The sequence below is a fragment of the Tachypleus tridentatus genome, chromosome 10, assembly GCF_004210375.1.
Source record: "Tachypleus tridentatus isolate NWPU-2018 chromosome 10, ASM421037v1, whole genome shotgun sequence".
In the NCBI taxonomy this organism is placed as follows: domain Eukaryota; kingdom Metazoa; phylum Arthropoda; class Merostomata; order Xiphosura; family Limulidae; genus Tachypleus; species Tachypleus tridentatus.
Window position 1 is genome coordinate 149,808,648 of NC_134834.1, and position 21,130 is coordinate 149,829,777.

Here is a 21,130-nt window from a genome sequence, read left to right on the forward strand (position 1 = left end):
AGTAATAAAGTCATGTTGAAGTCCGTAGGTAAAAGAGTAGCCCAAGAGTTGGCGGTGAGTGGTGATGACTAGCTGCTTTCTCTTTATTCTCACACTAATAAATTAGGGACGGCTAGCGCAAGCAGTCCTCGAGTAGCTTTGCGTGAAATTCAAAAACAAACAATCAATCCAATAATACAACGAACATCAGTTAAAAACAGTGAACTACACAACATATGATTCGTAAACAGTAACATAAACAAATCTGCGATAAAATATCACACATTAAAAATAACCAAATTTAACACTGGAATCAAACTGAAATTGGAAGAATCACATATATTTAACATAGTCTACAGGGTGGCTATCTGGGCTAGCCCTTTTTAATTTTGCAGTAATAGATTAGAGGAAAGGCAACTAGTCAACACTATTCCTTTCAACTCTTGAGCTACTCTTTTATCAACCAGTAGTGAGATTAACCTACATTGTAACGCCCCCACGGTTGAAAGGGCGAGCATGTTCGATGACAGGGATTCCGAACTGGAAACATCAGGTTGCGAGTCAAACGCTCTAATCACCAAGCAGTGCCAAGCCTAATGAAATCGGTCACAGTGAGAAGAACAACATGCCTTATTCTTATTATTCCTTCTACTTCACACTTTCAACGACTTTTTGGGATTGTAGTTTAACGTTTTCTTTCCATTTAAACATCAGATTTTACAACCTTGGACTTACGAGTAAGACTAGTGAGTATTTATTTATGCACAGTTTTCGGTGATCGTCTCAGTGAATATTGATATATTGGATAGTTAAGCACTGAAAAACAGGTTTTCTTTGGGTATATTATGTTAAGTAACAACTCACTATTAGTAACCCCTGATTTTAACGTTGTAAATCCGTAGACTTATCGCTGTACTAGCGGGGGGCCTCCCTCCCGGTAGTACAGCGGTATGTCTCCGGATTTACAACGCTTAAATTCGCTTCGATTCCCCTCGGTGGGCTCGGCAGATAGCCCGATGTGGCTTTGCTATAAGAAAACACACACACTACCGGGAGGTTTGTTTTGTATCAAATATCTAATATTAAATTTTCATTGGAAGGCAGTTAATGTGTTTTTAATTGTATTCCGCATATATCATGTAAGATCAAGTCGGCCACTAATTTCTGTACGATGGACTTCCTGATTTTAAGAATAAAGTCAGATTTACACTGCTATAATCGGAGGTTCGATTCCCCTCGGTGGACACAGAAGAAAGCCTGATATGGCTTTGCTATAAAAAACACTTATCAATAAAATATCAAAATACTAATTTATACCACAAAATGAAAATAATAGAACAGAAATTAAGACACTCATTAAAAGAAATAGATTTTGAAATTAAATGAAATAGATTTTGAAATTAAATGAAATAGATTTTGAAATTAAATGAAATAGATTTTGAAACTAATCTATACGACAACACTAAAATAATGGAAAAAATTTAAATCACCCATTAAAAAAATAGCCTTTAAAACTCATGTGATGAAGCTATTATTTATATATATTTCATAAGTAAGAGGAACATCACAGTAACTTCCGCATGATGTCAGCGTTATTAGATTAAGCGCCATTTTATTTTGCAGACGTACAATAAATGATCTAGTGCTGGTATAATTCGCCTTGTAGATTGTGATAATGTTATTATGATATTGTCTTGCCAGAAGAGAAAGTTAAGTATGAAAAAGTTAAATACACTAGGCAGGAAGGCGGAATTCGTTAAAGCAAAAAGGTACATTTATAGACTAGTCTAGCCTTGAGTAATAATTTATATTACTAACGATGTATGTTAAGTTACTATGACAGTATAAGTTATAATGTGATGAAGCATGGCTATGTATACCATACAACTATGGTAATAGGCTTAATTTATTTTTAAATATTACATTCATTATTTGGTCTTGTTTCGAGAAGAAAAATGTATAATAGTGTTACAATCATACGACTGAATTATTTTTATTATTTAATTTTTATAGAGCATATTGTTGTATATAAGACATATCAATATTAGAAGTAAGCGACCTTGTGACATTTACATGTTATCGTAATCGTACTAAAGGCGATTAATTTGTCACGTAAGTATCCAATCTTAGTGTAGGCCTCAAAGAAATATTTAATTCCATCTAAACGGTGCCTAAAAAACTGTTTCCAATAAGAATTGGCCTGACATGTCTTGGTGGTTCGGGCACTCGAATCGCCATCTGCGGATCACGGGTTTGAATCTCCGTCACACTGAAAATTATCGCCTTTTTAGTTGTGTGGGCGTTGTAAGTGACGGTCAATCCCACTGTTCGTTGGCAAAAGGGTTGGCGATGCCTTTCCGATAATCTGTCACTACTGAGTTAGTGACGGCTAGTGCAGATGGTTGTCGAGTAGCTTTGCGCGAAAGTCCAAACAAATCAAACCAATAAAACAAAAATTAAAGCAGGAGGGCTTTGATGGTGAAGAATCCAATTTTAGAAAACAGTGTTTGGGTGGGACAAAAGTGTGTACGTATGTGAATGGTTGGGATGAACCTCCGTGGTGTATATTATAATTTTTGAAACATCTTTTTTTTTGGGGTACCAGTCCCCTCCCTTTGTGGCTCAGCGGTAAGTCTGAGGGCTTATAATGCTAAAAATCGATTTGAAACTTTCGGTGGGCAGAACACGGATAGTCCAATGTGTAGCTTTTTTTTTTTGTTGTTGTTGTCAATAAACACCAGTTTCTAGCGGTGTGAGCTCCCAGTCTTGTTGCCGATTTATTGAGGGTGGGAAGTAAGGAAATATCTCAAATATTAAGATAATAAAGACATCAGAGATAAATCACCTTAAAAAATCTTCAGTTTTATTCTCATTCTCTCTTTTCTTGACGACATTTTAATTATCGAATCGTTATTTTTCAATATAGTCTGTTGATTTATGACGTAATTTTGAATGTCATTCCGAAACGAATGCAACACCCAATAAAATAATATCTCGTGAAGTAGAAGCATTTAGATTTAAACAATATAATAATCACAGTATAAAAAGGCTAAAGAAACTGTAGAATTATGCACGGACTGTTCTCTACGTTGAAATATTTTTATTTGCTAGTTTCTGGTCGTTTTACCGGAGCCTTCATCGTTATATATAAATATTTTAAAAAAGAAAGCAACTTAAAACAAAAAGAAAACTAAAAATAATTGAACCACACACAAAGCTACAAGGTTAGAAAACAAATGGTAACACTAGATGTTAAACTATTATCTGATTTAAATAACGTTTCGAGACTGATTTCGTTCGTGAGTTATGTTTAGAATAATTTTGCAATGATGTGATAGCTTTAAAGAATATGTTATGTTGTGAATGCCTTTTCTTGGCTACGAAACATGATTATAATTAATTACTCTGGTTCTCTGAGGGGCCGTTGGTATTGTAATTGCATCCGTGTGTGTGTATGTATATCTATTTCTGCGCTCTTATCTCGAAAACTAATAGACTGATGTGTATGAAAATCTCACACAAGATGGGATGTCAATATGGATCAATCCTCCCCAAATTTGGTCCAGATCTGGATTCTAGATCACTTTGAAGCATTTTTATAATGGCTAAATAAGGTATTTTTTTCTGTCTTGGTTAGTAATTTTGTCAAATGTGATCGTATTTGTACCAAATTTCATGTCCACATTAAGGTTGGGATTCCTCAACACACTACAAAAATTCGTTCGGATCGTTGATTAGTCTGGATCTGAGAAGGATTTACTGGGTTTTAGAAAGTGAAATTTAACTTCGGTATAAACACGTAATCTAGAAAACACCACATTTTATATTGAGTTAATTAGGAGTTCTTGGTTTGGTTTTTGTTTTGAATTTCACGCAAAGCTACACGAGGGCTATCTGTACTAGCCGTCCCTAATTTAGAAGTGTGAGACTAGAGGCAAGACAGTTAGTCATCACCACCCACCGCCAACTCTTATGTTACTCTTTTACCAACGAATAGTGGGATTGACTGTCACATTATAACGCCCCCACGGATAAAAGGGCGAGCATGTTTGGTGTGACGAGGATTCGAACCTGCGACCCTCGGATTACGAGTTGAGTGCCTTAACCACTGTATAAATAGTATTTCGACCACGATATTTTGACCTTATCTGTGGACGACGACGCGTTTCGCTCAGCTTAGAGATAAGAGAAGACCCAAAGGAACCTGAAAAATTAAAGTATATTCTGACATCTAACAATTCTTGTGCTTCTTGCCTTGATTAAACCGTAATGGCAGAATGCCCATTAAAGTTGTTGTACGGAGAGTGAAGATTTCTTTTTAGAGTTATTGTCAAAATGTATTTAAAAACTCATTATCAGATAGTGTGTGTATTAATTATACTATTATGTTAGTGAGATTTGAACCATCTCGCCTGGCATGGAAAAGCAACTTGAAACCACAGAAATGTTTATAGCCATCACAGAAAGACAACTGGGTTTCTAAGCACACACAGTAAGAAAGGAATAACTTCAATGTAAGGTAATTACTGGTAAAATAGAGGGTAGAAAAAGAGAAAACCCAAGGTTAAAGTACTTCAGTAACATAAGCACATGGATGGATGTCAATGTGGCTGAGATTTTGAAACATACAAAAGACAGGAACCTGAGAAAAACCATGATTACCAACTTTCAAATGGATATGACTTTTATACAGAGAGATTAGAGTAACAACTTTTGATTGCTCTATTATTATTAACTGTTCAAAACCATAACTTGGGAAGTGTTCAGTGAGAGAGGTGAAAGGTTGACAACCAAGATTGAATTCTTTTATTGTAAATTACAATACTGTGAAAATAATATATGTTTTACTATTAAAATAATCTATTTTTGTTTGAGCCTACGTTTCACTATTGCGGCTTCTTCAGAGCTAATAAGGCCACAACAGCGAAATGGTGATTGAAATAAAAACGTTTATTTTAATTATCTGGAGAGTAAGATCGTTTTGTTATTCATTAAACTTATTTTACGTCTACTGAACACAACATCCTCTACTTTTATCTTAAAACTTTCACGATTTGATCCTAAAAGAATATCTAAACAATACTGCTATTGTTGTATCATAGCAACGTCTAGTCTAGGTTGTGAGTAATGGTGGCTTGGCTTACTTTGTTTTAATTACGTTTTAGTCTTTTAAATTCACATTGTAAAACTAACGATGAGAAAATTGTAAATTTGTAAACCGAACTGTGTATGATAAAATCAGTATCTACAAACGTGTTTTTATTAAAGTGTGACTGTAGTTTTGTTTAATCGATTATTCGGCAAATGAAAACGTTTTAAACTACTATCACATCGTCTAATTTGTTAAAAAGGTCTTTCCACCATAACCACCAGAAATTCGTGCTCGGCTATGACTAGTGCATTGTGCAGTGACCTCTGTCAGCCACACGACGGGTTATCTAGAAAAGCAGCTTGGATTGCGTTTTATAAAGGAATGTGTGATGCACCATGTACGTCACTGGATCATGCAGCTAGACTGGCTGCTTGGAGATCTTACAGACAAGCATTACATGGCGAACCAGTCCCGTCTTGGTTACTTGACGTAAGAAGAAAAGTGTGGTCGCCTTATTGTCGTCCATTTATTGAACCGCCTGTTTCGCCATATTTGGAAGGTCCAAGATACTGTGGTTGGAGACCTATCTACCGCACGACACCCGAACAAATACTTACGCCGACAGAAAAATCCGCAATGAAGGATGCCTGGATATCTTATCACCGGACTCTTTTGAGGAATCGCCATCCGCCCAAGGATGTAGTAGTGAGATATCCTACCTTTTCACCTTGCAATCGTAGACTGTGTAACGTCGTTTATCCGCCAAGAGATGCCGTAGACATTTCCTGGATTGCAATGAAACGGAACTTATGGAACGGAACATACCTGACATCTGATGAAGTTGTGAAGAGGGCTGCTCTGTTGTCCACATGTAGATCAATATTAGAGGGTGGAGGTCCGTATGCAGAGGTTGTTGCAAGAATGGCCTGGCATTGTGTGTACTGCAACCCTTTTTGAAAGTTAACGGATAAAAATTCTCCTGAATAAATATATATTCTTTGTTCAGCAGCGTAATATCCGGTTAACGTTGCGTTTTACTTAAGTACTTTGTAAAAACCTGTAGATCAGAAAATTAAAACATTTTCCTTGCTATCAGTATTGTTATTGTCTTCGTTATTTCATTGTTATGTTTAGCCCCTGCACGGCCACGTGGTTAGGGCGCTCGACTCGTAATCTGATGGTCGCTGGTTCGAATCCTCGTAACGCTAAACGTGTTCGCCCTTTTAGCCGTATAGGCGCTATAACATGACGTTATAATTCGCTAGTAAAAGAGTAGCTCAAGAGTTGGCGGTGGCTGATGACAACTAGCTACATTCCCTCTAGTCTGACACTGCTAAATTAGGGACGGCTAGAGCAGATAGCCCTCGTGTAGCTTAGCGCGAAATTCAAAAACAAATTCAAACAATCACTGTTTTATTCAACATTTCTGAAAATAAAAAGTGACGTAAAGCAATTATTTTACCCAGAGTTCTTCAGTAAATGTCGTAGATTTATTTAGTACTGGGAACAGCTCTTAAGCCTGAAAAGTATGTTGTTATAGAACAGGTATAGCTAAAAAGACAACTTTTACAAACTAAGAATATGAACATTTCATTGCAAGCCTTCTGAATTATTATTATTTATTTGAAGCATAATTTCTTACAATGTATTCTGTTAATTTCGATCTATTTTCAGAATACAATGTATGCTGGAGTCGCGTTTCTTTGTCTTGTTATAGTGATGAGAAGCGAATAGCAAACATTGTTGATCTCCAAGTCGTTATATTAATGAATCTCATGTTATTTACAATGGGAACGTGGTGTGGTAAAATATAATAATGATAATAATCGTAATTATAATTAAATAATTCGATTGATAACTAATATATAAAAATAAAAATGTTTTGCTGCCAGACAGTTGCCTCCTCGCAATCGGTGGTTGGTAATTAAATTAGGGACTGCACCACGACATCTGGTCTCCGTACTGACAATGGTATGCGACAAGACTCCATATTTGGAAGAAAGGGAATTCTGGACGTGAAACATCTTACAACCGTGATCGAGCAAGTGGCATCAAAACCCGTATTTTAATTAACGACACCAAGTATTTTTCTCAAATGTTTTACCTTACAGAATTTAGTCATCAGGTCGGGTCCATGTGACTATAATACACACAAACGATTTGATGGTTTGAAAATCCATAAATAACAAATATTTAATTTCTGTTCAAATTTAAGAGTGACTATTAAATGTATTATTTAATACTTCGAAAGTTGTATCATTGTTGAAAACAAACGTCACGATATGATAAACTAAACGCAATAAATTAACTTAAGATTACTGATATAACTTTTTACATTTTGTTACATTTATTTTATTTATTTATTTATCAATAACCACGAACTCGTGTTATTGGTTTAGGCCTAGAGGAAATCAATTGTTTTTGGTTTTTGTTATAGGTTACTGTTTAAAAGTGCGCTAACAATATGTATTCGTCAGCGAACAACTAATAAAACATTGTTTCACCTGAACCAATAATACTTGATTGCTGTTTCCATATCAAACCTTATCAAGTTATTTGTTTTTAGTAACTTATTAACGTTTCCAATCTGACTTCGGAATTAGCAACATATGATATCTTATAATTATTTACTACTACTAGCAAAAACGAGAAGTTCTTGATACACCAATGAATGAGATTTAGCGTCATTATTATAATGTCCTCACACGATTTGTTTTCGAGAAACCAGAAGACGAACCATGGATCCTTACTTCCATAGTTTGGACCAGTAATCATTGATCTGAGCTGAACCACAAGTTACTGAAGAACAACAGTAAAAGGAGTAACGTCTGGGTTCTTTAAATCCATAAGGTCCCAGTTAGACTTACCCTTTACCATTGTAGCTGTTGTATTGATGCTAGTAACCTCACAGTAGTAATTACAAAATTAACAAATAAAAACTTGAAATTTTAAACCATATACACCTGAGGTGTTTTATTCAGTACTGATATATTCTATAGAGTAATTAGTTAGGGTTCACTACCTCAAGGTTTGGAGAATATCATCTCACAGAGTTCACCACTGATGTAAGAAGCAGTATACCAGGTGTATGAAATGATATTTCTTATTAGAAAAAAACACTACACTACATCAAAACAAGGACAAGTGTTTATGATGACCAGTAAACTGTTGATCCCTCCTGTAAGCTAAAAGGTAAAGAATAGTTAACTAGAATATTAAAATCAACTCCTGAAAGCTAAAATAAAGTTAAACAAAGAACACCAATCTGAATGGACAAAATGTCTAAAACTTAAATGAAATGTTTAAAGTATAAATTAAGAATTTTGTTTGTTTTTGAATTTCGCGCAAAGCTACTCGAGGGCTATCTGCGCTATCTCTCCCTAATTTAGCAGTGTAAGACTAGAGGGAAGGCAGCTAATCATCACCACCCATCGCCAACTCTTGCGCTACTCTTTTACCAACGAATAGTGGGATTGACTGTAACATTATAACGCCCCCACAGCTGAAAGGGCGAGGGTGCTTGATGCGACGGGGATTCGAACACGCGACCCTCAGTTGACGAGTCGAACGTCTTAATCCATCTGGCCATGCCAGGCCTAATTAAGAAGAACGTGGACTTAATTATCAAATACGAAACTGTATATATATCGTTTATCCGTTTAATGAACAGGCTGGCACATCTGTATAAAAATAACCTATTACAGAAAACCAACAAAACATGTCTCTTGATGTTAGGATAGTTATAATTGACTACATTGGACATATTGGATGTGTCTTGAATGTAAAAATAACTACAGAAATGCTTATGTCTGATGGAAATGCAAAACAAAGTCTAGGATGTATTTAGAAGAGAACTCTAGAAAGGTGACAAAGATTTCAAACATTTAAACATCAGATTTGGTTCTAACATCAGGTAACTTTTTTAATCAACTCATGAAAATTTTGAGAAGGATAAGAAGAAAAACTAGCTTCCTCCCAGTGATCAGTTCTCCGAGGAAATCTTTAAGAGAGAAAGAAGAACCCTTAAGGGCTCCCATAGTGAAAATTTAAAAGCCACAGTCAAGGAAGAAATGCTTAAATACTTGAACTCTTAATATTTTATTTTTAAACATTACGTTGAACACTGTTGGGTTAGTAATATAAATATTACCGCCTTTTCACCATATAAAACATCATTTATTACCACTTGTATAATATTTTATAATATGCATTTACAAGTGCAGTTTCTTGTACAATTCACAAGAACCTGTCCAAGAGTTTATAAAATTGGTTATTGAAACGTCATTGAACCCTGTCAGTACAGTTGGGATAAACATGAACTGTAGTAGCCATGAAAATGATGGTGTCAGGAAATGTTACTACGTCAAAACTGGACATTTGAGGATGGAGTTTAGAAATTGAGTTGGAAATGTATTATTACCTACCCCAATTTTTTTTCTTTCAGAACTATCGAGCATAGTTTCACAGATATCCGTAGAATATCGGATAATATATGATGTAGTAAAAGCATGTATACTAGTCCTGGCTGACAGAAATGTAGTTGAATAAAACGTAGGTTTGCTGAGTTTTGCTATGATTATTTATTTTCTAAAACCTGAAAAGAAAATTATGTTGACTTTAATGGTTTATAGATAGCAGCACTAAGGTGTGCAGCTATCAAGACAAGGTAACGAGAAGATTGCCGAAGTGATTTCGTGTTCATGATAACGTGTTAAATGTCGATAGTGTATACAGCAATACACGTGTACCTAGCGGTACACATCTGTGGTTTTGGAAATGTGCACGGATATTACATAGAATGTTCACGAATGTTGAACAGCACAAATTGAATGATTACATTAGTAACACAACTATAAGCAACATGTGATTAGATATAAAAAATCTGACGATAGTATCAGCTAGGAAGCCTTACCTAGAAACTATTACTTGAAGATTTAGTGTATGTGTTGTTTACATTAATGTTGCAAAATAGTTTTTATATTTCGATAGTGTAATGTTCTACTGATAGTGAATTTTCATGAAAAAGGTAAACGCAATGAAAACACAGTTTTACATGACATTTTTTCATAGCAGTGAGACATGTTTCAGTTGGATCCAATCAAAATATTAAGTGAATGAAGTTATTAGTAATGAATAAAATTTACACAGTAACTTAGATACTCTATCAAATGTACATTTGTTGTACCTAGTGTTTTATTTGATGTGATAGAATATTTATTATCACGTAGTTTGATATTTAGTAAATAAACAGTTCTATAGTATTTTCACACCGTTGTTTCAATTCACGGTACTGTTAAGGTATATCAGTGTACGAGTTTGTGAGCGTGCTTTAGGCGATGGAAGTTAACAGTTTTATGATGAAACTTCGTAGCTAGTACTAAACTTTGAAAGGTAACGTAAGCAACAATGGATTATCAAGGTGAGAAGTTAGAGGTATATGTTTATATAGCAGCTAACCTGAGTCAGCTATCAGTGTCTGCGATTTCTATTCCATTTATCTCCTATTGGGGCTCCCATGGCCAAGCGGCTAAGGTGCTCGATTCGTAATCTGAGGGTCTCGGGTACGAATCTCTGTCTCATCAAACATGCTCGCCCTTTTTAGCCGTGGGAGCGTTATAATGTGACGGTCAATCCCACTATTCGTTGGTAAAAAAGCAGCCCAACAGTTAGCGGTGAGTAGTGGTGACTAGCTACCTTCCCTCTAGTTTTATACTGCTAAATTAGGGACGGCTAGCGCAGATAGCCCTCATGTAGCTTTGTGCGAAATTCAAAAACAACCTTCCAGCCCTCTATTGGGTCAACGGTAAGTCTGTGGGCTTAAAGCATTAAATGTCAGCTTTCATATCCATATTGATGTGTTATTATTAATGCCACTGATTTGTTCAAATTTAAGTTCTGTAGATAAGGTTTTTAGATGGATCGACATATTGTTATTAGAACTTAAATCATCACGTATTTACCCTGTTATACGAATGATTAAAGTTCTAGTAACAATGTGTCGATCCATTTCAATAATGACAAATAGTTACTTATTTAACCTTTCCACAACTAATATAAAATATTTATTTATTAATGTTTATTTGGATAATGTTTCTTAATATTCAGTCAATTTCTGCACGTAGTAATAAACCCGTGGTTATCAGATGTCTCAAGGTTGTTAACATCCACTAACCCTTTCGTAGGAAAAGGTTAAGGTCACATACAAACTGCAGCCATCGTTCTTGGGCCTTAAGCTAGTTTATAAGTGTTTGTTTAAAAGTTAATATAGAAGTCTGTAAAAACTGATTTGGTCTGGTCTAGAAACTGTATTTAAACTGCTAGCTAAAGTAAGTAACCCGACGACTTGTGGGATATTTCAATGTATCTTCTATCAAGTGGGGTTTCATCAAAAGTTTCTTCTGTTACATCAGTCCAACAATAGAAAGTCGCAAGTCCGCCAGCTGCACACGTTCTTAGTTATTTTTTGTTAATTTCGCGCAAAGCTACACGAGGGCTATCTGCGCTAGCCGTCCCTAATTTAGCAGTGTAAGACTAGAGGCAAGACAATTAGTCATCACCATACACAGCCAACTCTTGGGCTACTCTTTTACCAACGAATAGTGGGATTGATTGTAACATTATAACGCCCCCACGACTGAAAGGGGAGCATGTTTTGTGCAACCGGTATTCGAACCCGCGACTCTCGGATTACGAGTCGAACGCTTTAACCCTCCTGGCCATGCCGGGCCGTAATCGCTCATATTAACAATTTGTTGTTTTACTTGTGTTCCGTTTACTGTCCATATTTAGAAATATTCTGTCCATCAAATGTATGAAATTATATCCTTGGGGATACTTGAACAACTTGGGAACATCAGTTTTTCTGAATACTACACTGTTAAATATTTCCAAAAATGTACTTTCGTAGAAGTCTATTAAAAACACAGTTCCGTTGTCCATCTATTATACGTTTGTCTACTTCTGCTACATTGCTTAGAGTCTGATTGTATACATAAGATTCATGAACTGTCAGCTTATTTTTTCACAATGAAGGGTTCGGATCTATATATTACGATTTCATCTCGCTAACATGCTACAAGGATCAGCCAGGGTACACACTAAAAAAAGCTGGCAGAAAAGAATAATTCGTAGAAATCAAATTCCTTTGATTCCGACTTTGATTCATCTGCAAAATATCCTGATTTCCATCATAGGAAATGGGATAAAAATTGGGACACTTCAAACGACTAACCTTTGGAAGACACTTTTAGAAATAAACCAATCAATTCCTAAACGATCTGTCAGTTAAAGAACGATTGAGAGACCAGAGGCAGTTATTGGTTTTCACTACTGTCCGTGTTGATATATACAACACGTTAACATTATGTAAGTGCTACACTTACACAATCATATAATTGTTGACCTGTACATTGAAATGTTTAGTATACTGCAGTATTGTTAACACTGTGGACAAATTTTAATAGAAGGAGCACGTGAACTCATCTTTTATTGCGATCCAGACAAATTTGTGGCCAAAAGTTTCAACCATCGTGACCACATCATCAGCCACTCCAAACAATACTGGCTCTCCATACTTATCACAAAGAGAGAGAAAAAAAGACGAACATAAACTCGTTTATCGCCTTGGTACTATCTATCAGTAAGAAACCTATGACAGGCCTATGATAGGTTTTATCTTATTTTTATACCTTTCTGTGATTGTGCGCAACTTATTTTATTTGTTTTGAATTTCGCGTAAAGCTGCTCAAGGGCTATTTGCGCTAGCCGTCCCTACTTTAGCAGTGTAAGACTAGTAGGAAGGCAGCTAGTCATCACCACCCATCCTCAACTCTTGGGCTACTCTTCGACCAACAAATAGCGGGATTAACCGACGCATTATAACACTCCTACTGCTGAAAGGGCGAGCATGTTTGGTGTGACGGGGATACGAACCCGCAACCCTCAGATTACGAGTCGAGTGCCTCAACCACCTGCCCATGCCGGACCAAAATCCTGTTCTAAGAACACCAAACTCTAATATTAGGAGCGGAAGGGTGCTGGGAGAAATAAAATCGACATCTGTTAAACCTATTTAATTTTTTAGTAATTTTTTTTAAACTTTAGCTCTAGAACTTGTAGGCCCGGCATGGCCAGGTGGGTTAAGGCGTTCGACTCAAAATCTGAGGGGCGCGGATTCGAATCCCCGTCGCACCAAACATACTCACCTTTTCAGCTGTAGGGGCGTTACAGTGTGACGGTTAATTCCACTATTCGTTGATCATAGAGTAGCCCAAGAGTTGGCGGTGGGTGGTGATGACTAGCTGCCTTCCCTCTAGTCTTTGCACTACAAAATTAGGGACAGGTAGCCCTCGAGCAGCTTTGCGTGAAATTCAAAACAAACAAACAGTTTATAACCTACATAACTTTAAACTACAAAAATACCTCAGGTGTTGTTAAACAATATATTTTTCAAACAATACGTTTTCTTTGAAGAAAACATTGACTGTTGTGAGCAAAAAGGTTAATTCACTTCAACTATTACATAAATTAATGTATCTTAGCAACGACTGAGAATCGGTTGGTTAATATTCAGTGAGGCTTCAAAATTCACACGTGTCTAATCACTAAGGTTTCTAAATTCTTACGTGTTTGTTTAAATTATTTCTTAGCTATAATTATAAAAGTAGTTCATTAGAAATGTATTAATTTTAAATTATTGTTTTGGTTTCCGTTGTAAAAAGTAATCGTCAGAATTTATATCGTTGTAAAAAATTCATCCTCTTTAAAAATGAAGTCAGTTGCAGATTTAACTAATAAATTTGAGAAATATAAGAGTTTGACTGATTATTCACGTCTTGAGGTCGTGCCAAATTCGACATTTCAACATCCTTATCCTGAATTTATAGAGTTTAGTCGACAACAGTGTGACAAGTTTGAGAAATGGTTTAAAGTGTAAGTCGGTATATAACAACAGCTTGCCGTTCCTCAATTCCTAAACGTTTTCATCTCTTATATAATTTTAATATTAGGCTGAAAACGTTTTAATCACTTGCTTTATGATTTACTGTTATTTTTTGTAAGTCTCGAACTTCATAGAAACAATGATTCAAGTACCAGTAGATACTCCTGAAAGTCTTGTACATTATAGAAACAATGATTCAAGTACCAGTAGATACTCCTGAAAGTCTTGTACATTATAGAAACAATGATTCAAGTACCAGTAGATACTCCTGAAAGTCTTGTACATTATAGAAACAATGATTCAAGTACTAGTACATATTCCTGTAAGTCTCGTACATTATAGAAACAATGACTTAAGTACTAGTGGATACTTCTGTAAGTCTCGTACATTGTAGAAACAGTGATCCAAGTATTGGAAGATATTCCTGTAAGTCTTGTACTTTATAAAAACAATGGTTCATGTACTAGTAGATATTTCTGTATGTCTTGTACTTTATAAAATCAATGGTTCAAGTACCAGTAGATATCCTTATAATTCTTGTACTTTATTAAAACAATGATTCAAGTACTAGTAGATATTTCTGTAAGTCATCGAAGTGGCTTTTTGTGCCTGAGGGTATCTCTTTTGTAACCACACTTTCCACCTCACAGATAATGAAGGAGCTACATTTTGGGTTAGAGTCTGGTTTCATAACGTGTGTGTGTCCATTTTTGTGAAAAGAAAATTACATAATCATTGGCCCTTCAGAGTTTAACGATATCATTCAACAGTAATCTAATGTTTGTTATTTTGTTTTGGAGGGTAATGAACCAGTATATAGGTACTAACTATTGTCACTCATGGACCCATTCTCTACAGTGTATAGCAACCCTCCCACTATATGAGTACAAATAGTGTGATCATTTTATTGTTTTATGGTATATGAAGATCATACTTTTCTTGTACGATATTTTAAGAGAAATATATATGGAAAGCCATTCTCTTTTTATGTAGTATTTCTTCATAAAAACATGAAGGATCTATTTTAAATTGTTTAAGAGTATTTTAACATAAAATAGAGGTTGTTTTCTGTATATTGTTTAACAGTATTTTAAGACAAAGATAAAGGTTCTATACTATGTTGTTTAATAGTATTTTAACGTAAACATAAAGGTTCTATACTGAATTGTTTAACAGTAATTTAACATGAAGATAAAGGTTCTATAGTATATTGTTTAATAGTACTTTAACATATAGATAAAAGTTCTATACTGTACATTGTTTAACAGCATTTAAATTAATATCAAGGTTCCATATTATATATTTTTAACGGTATTTTAACATAAAGGTTGTATAGTATATACTGTTTAACAGTATTTTAACGTAAAGGTTCCATATTATACATTTTAAACAGTATGTTAACACGAAGGTTGTATAGTATATATTGTTTAACAGTGTTTTAACATACTAAGTCAATAGTTAAACACAACAAAAATTTTAGAGGTATATATGTGATCTTCTGAAGAATTGAAATGTTCTGTATTTGTAGACATGACCAGGATCGGGATGGCCTTCTTGATCTTTATGAGTTGTCAGTGATGTTAGAGAATCTGGGAATATTTGCCTCTAAGTCAGATATCCAGAAACTCATCACAGCAGCTGATGAAGATCACGATATGAAGTTAAGCTTACGTGAAGTAAGTGATGTCATGATTGATATGGATTGTGTAAATTATGTGGTGTTATATATGGATTGTGTAAATTATCTGGTGTTATATATGGATTGTGTAAATTATCTGGTGCTATATATGGATTGTGTAAATTATCTGGTGCTATATATGGATTGTATGAATTATCTGGTGCTATATATGGATTGTGTAAATTATCTGGTGCTATATATGGATTGTATGAATTATCTGGTGCTATATGTGGATTGCATAAATTATTTGGTGTTTTATATAGATCGTGTAAATTCTGGAGATTCAAGATTTTTCTTGTTTTCTGTTCATCTTTTCTCTTGACAGTTTAAATAATTATTTATTTATTTAATCCTTTTAGTTTCTTATTATGTGGCAATCAATAGCTACAAACAAAGACAATTTGAAAAACTCGCTCGCTGCAAAGTTATCTGACGTCATGAAGGAGGAAGAGCTGATCCCTTTGTCCACAGATGTCACAAGCAAAGAAGTACTTGATGTTAAAAATCAACATAACATCAAGGTTTGTCTAATGTATAATTATAAACATTAAGTTCTCTAGTACATGGACATTACATCGGGCATTTCTAAAGCTTGTCACTAATTTTTTTACCTTCACCAACTGATTTTTGAAATTACAGTTTAAAATGTATAATATGGAACCTTTACGTTAAAATACTGTTAAACAGTATATACTATACAACCTTTATGTTAAAATACCGTTAAAAATATATAATATGGAACCTTTATATTAATTTTAAATGCTGTTAAACAATGTACAGTATAGAACTTTTATCTCTATGTTAAAGTACTATTAAACAATATACTATAGAACCTTTATCTTCATGTTAAATTACTATTAAACAATATACTATAGAACCTTTATCTTCGTGTTAAATTACTGTTAAACAATTCAGTATAGAACCTTTTCTAAAGCTTGTCACTAATTTTTTTACTTTCACCAACTGATTTTTGAACAGCAGTAAAAAACAACAACAACAAAAACAAACCCTAGAATCAGTCGAAGTTTAAATAGTTACACATTTTTGGTTTAGAAAGCCCATGTATGGAGGCTTATACACAAGATAGTTTTCAAGTTAAGAAACGAACTGCTGTAGATTTATGCATATGCTCTAAAATTATATCATAGGCTTAGCTCAAACAACATACTGTCAAAGAATATCAAACAAGGATCCAGAAAGCTTTGACTTTTCATTCTGTTTCTTTAAAATAACAGGAATGTTTAATAGCAATGCCTTTTATTTGTAATTCTCGTTACAGCTGACATAACTAGAAACTAAACATTATATTTGTATCATACTGTTACACTTTTTTTCCTGAAGATGTTAAAATTAGAACCGAGTTGGATTCGTAACTGTATGCTAGCTGGACACTCACACCAAGTAGTTACCGTGTTTGCTGTCAGTCCTTTCTTACTTGATAGAAATTAATTTTGATCAGACTCCTGGTCATATAATAACCAGATTTACATCCAGTTCTTACTTCAGTATTTTAATTGCTAAGGATGAAATTTTGAGAAGTCAGGTGAACTATACAAATTGGTTTGTGAAGCTGATAGTTTTGTTTATAGTAAACCTTATTTTCACTGGTGACTAGAAAGTTTTGTTGTTGTTTCCAGTGTCAAATTTTTAGTTTACGGAACACTGACCAAGATATTAAAAATTGGAAAAGTAAGCTGTAGTTTAATATATTTTGTAAACGAATCAAGACCAATGTTATATGCTAAACATAAACACTCTACTATTTGCACCAGTCTGAGAACTCCGAAAGCTATGATGAAAAACTAGGACATCTTCGCAGGTTGCAAAGACTTAAGTTGTCAGCCGACAAACGAAGACGAAAAGATGGTCTTACAGAGAAAGAGGATTGCAATGAGTCCAACGAACAACGAGAAGAAGGAATTGACCAGCCAGAACCCGGACCTTCAAAGTGTGGTTCATGGTATTCTCAGAGGAGGTCTTCGAGAGTCTTCAACCAGAGGGAAGAAGCAGTGAGAAAGGCCATGTGGATAGGTATAAACAGGGAACTGTTCGAAGGCACGGGCCTCTCAAGTGATGAATCTTCGAGAATAGCTGCCTGGTTGGCTCTTCAGGAAGAACAAATAGACAAACCGGTCGTACCATTAGACGATTCCAACAAAAGAACCGTATCTCAGATGTGTGCTATATTTGAAGGAGTTGTGTCTGACAAGAAGAAGGAATACGAAAAATCGGTTTTCCTAGATGTACATCGAAGTATACTCGAACGAGCTGGTTTACCAAAAACAGAAGTTGACAGAAGTGCTCCCCGGATAGCCGCTCAACCATCGTGTCTGCCTTCAGATAAACGTGTAAGAAGGGCTGTTTGGTTAGCCATACATCGAGACCTTCTAGACCGAAACGTTTCTCCAACACACGAAGCTGCGAGAAAAGCTGCCTGGGTGTCCATCAGCCGGGAAATCTTCTGTAAAAATACTACACCAAAAATAAAGAGAAACAGTTAACAATATGTCTCAGATGGCCCAATATTTCACTGGAATTATCTAGAAATAAATGTACCAGTAAGTGTAATGAAACTTAATCTTTGTTCTTACTTGAAGAAGCTAAACCTGGTTAATCCACCAGGTCTTATTAAAATAAGCTAAACTTAGTATACTCAACACTAGGTGTTGTTCATATCAATTAGACTTTATATACTCAACACTAGGTGTTATTAATATCAGCTAGACTTCGTATACTCAACACTAGATGTTATTAATATCAGCTAGACTGCGTATAGTCAACACTAGGTGTTATTAATATCAGCTAGACTTCGTATATTCAATATCAATATCAGCTAGGCTTCGTACACTCAACGTTAGGCGTTATTAACATCTGCCAAAGTTAGTACACCAAAAACTAGGTCTTAAAAACAGCTAATTTTAGTACATCTAACACTTGGTCTTAAAACCAGCTAAACTTAGTACATCCAACACTATGTCTTGTAAAATGTTTGTGGTAGATTTATAATGAACTATGCCACGTCACAATAAATTGGCTAAACTTAATACACCCAACACCATGTCTTTTTAAAATCAACGTAATACACTCAACACCATGTCTTTTTAAAATCAACGTAATACATTCAACACCATGTCTTTTTAAAATCAACGTAATACACTCAACATCATGTCTTTTTAAAATCAGTTAAAGTTAGTGCACAACATTCGTAGCTACTACGCTGTCCCAAAGTCCCTAATTGATACAGGAGGGGGGATTAGGTTTTAGTTTTGTCAAATTTTGTTTGTTTAGAATTAAGCACAAAGCTACACAATGGGCTATCTGTGCTTCTTTTGTTTAAGTAATTGTTTAGTCTCAGTGACTACAGATGTGGTTTCATGTGACGAATATCTTTTGACGGTTATTTACGTAAAACAGCAAATTCGGACACCAGGCGTGAGCCTTCGACTTGTGAGCTTAATATAAACGGGTACTGGGCGACAACGGTAAGTTGAGCGACCTACAACTCACAACTCGATTCCCCGCACATTTTGAATTTATTTATAATAAAAATGAACTAGTACAATAAAATATTTCGATAAAAATTGGAGAAAAATGAGTTGTTATGCGCACTAGATATTATGCGCACTAGTTAGGTATTGCATATATGATGAAGATAGTCCTAAACACCTCTCCCCGATAAACTTATACATTAGATCATTAAGTTAAAATTAAGTATTACAAAAACAATAAAATAAAATAAATAAAGATAATAATAATAATAAAGCAATGTAAAAATATATAAAAAATACTAGTGCTAAAATAAAACAGGCTACCTATGTTCTAGACTTAGAAAATCTGAAATAACAATATACATGGACATTGGTCATCACGTTGGCCCTTACGTATTTACTTTAAATATATTAATAAATCCACTCTAACTGTGAAAAGGAAGGAGAAAGAGGTCTAGTGTGCCTGACCCTGGTGCGTATACAAAATTATATATCCAAACACGTAGAGAGAGAGAGAACTATACAATGAGTCATGACAAAAAAGGAAAGCGGTACAAACTGGGAAAATGTTACACATATATACAAAGTAAAAAACAAAAACGTAATTAAATATATACAAACAAGTAAATAAATACAATGCAATAAAGAATGAAATATATACTATATATACAAAGCAAAATAATTAAATACCTACAACTCACAACTCGATTCCCCGCGATGAACAGAGTGTAGATAACTCGTTGTCTAACTTTACTTTGAAGGAAATCGGAAAGACGTATTTATTATTCCCGTTACCCTATACAAATGTGTACATTTTGGACATCTGTTGGCGAAATATGCATAAAGAGTTAAACATTTATATATCGATATCGGTAAATGTGGTGTTTGTTTTTAGGGTTAACAAGTTAAATATGCGTCTGTTTATATCGCTTATGACTTATAAGTTAAATATGTGAATATTGAAATTTTTAAACGTGAGTTAATTGATAAAGAAAATTCCTATTTCAGTTACTTTGTTTTTATTCCAATAACTTTTCTTTTTAGGATTAATAGGATTTTATTTTTAAGGTTATTTATTAACCAGAAGTCGTTATGATTCGACCTTGAATAGTTATTAAAGAAAAAATAAATTATCCTTGATAGCCATGCCAGATGTGGCAGTATAAAGCAACAAATAGGACTTTATTGTTAACAGATTCCTGATGAGGCTTACTTCAGGCCACCAAAGAAACTTTTATGTAGGTCTAAAGTATATTATCAGTTACTGTTAAGAAGTTCTCATTTCTGGTCTAAACTAACTTGATATCTGATCGAGTGGACAGGTGCTTTTCCTACAATAATCAGATTGAAGTATTGGAGAAACACAGAAATGTTGAACATACTGCAAATAGTTTATATGTATAGAATCCATATAAATAATACAATTGCTTTTGTCTGTCCTGAACTTTTCTCGCAAATTTCTCGAACAAACGCTACGAATCCCATATCATTAGAAAGGGCTTTGTCTAAGGAGTCTGGTATTGCACATTTGATTTTCTTTTCATAATCACTATCTGTTTTTCTTCAGTTAAACGTTTTATTGTAACGAGTGTGGTACACGATCACACAAGTCGCTGTGATCACGTGAAGACTGGCTTAGATTTTAAATTAAGTTTTTTATTTGCAAATTATTGCATACAAACAACGCTTAACCTGTGTGTAATTTTCTCAAAATGAATCTTAAGCTAAGTACAGTTTAGTTAGGTCTAAAATGCGCATGTGCAATTCGTTCGAAACCATATGCTTGCTATTTTGTGAACACGCATTCAGATGTTTGTTTCTGTATAAACAGCTAAGTTTGCTTTCACTACAACTTTACATTTACTTTACTTTCAATAATTTAGTTTCGGTTCACTTCATAGAGGGCTACTAACACCTTTTAGCTACTTTTTCTTTACTGTGGGTTTTATTAT

The 21,130-nt window shown here is 34.6% G+C and overlaps 1 protein-coding gene across 1 annotated transcript; it reads left to right on the plus strand.

Moving 5' to 3' along the window:
• The first annotated feature begins 1,579 nt into the window (after positions 1-1,579).
• On the plus strand, positions 1,580-18,268 carry LOC143228240 (uncharacterized). Its single transcript, XM_076459531.1, has 4 exons — positions 1,580-1,748; positions 15,541-15,688; positions 16,050-16,211; positions 17,463-18,268. Exons 1-4 carry the CDS (start codon positions 1,663-1,665, stop codon positions 18,189-18,191), a joined length of 1,125 nt encoding a protein of 374 aa, XP_076315646.1. The 5' UTR covers positions 1,580-1,662; the 3' UTR covers positions 18,192-18,268.
• Positions 18,269-21,130: the final 2,862 nt, after the last annotated feature.

Coding starts and splice junctions, on each gene's coding strand:
- LOC143228240 (XM_076459531.1), top strand. CDS start 1,663: ATGATATTGTCTTGCCAGAAGAGAAAGTTAAGTATGAAAAAGTTAAAT. Junction 1,749..15,540: donor GAATTCGTTAAAGCAAAAAG/GTACATTTATAG, acceptor CTGTATTTGTAG/ACATGACCAGGATCGGGATG. Junction 15,689..16,049: donor TGAAGTTAAGCTTACGTGAA/GTAAGTGATGTC, acceptor TAATCCTTTTAG/TTTCTTATTATGTGGCAATC.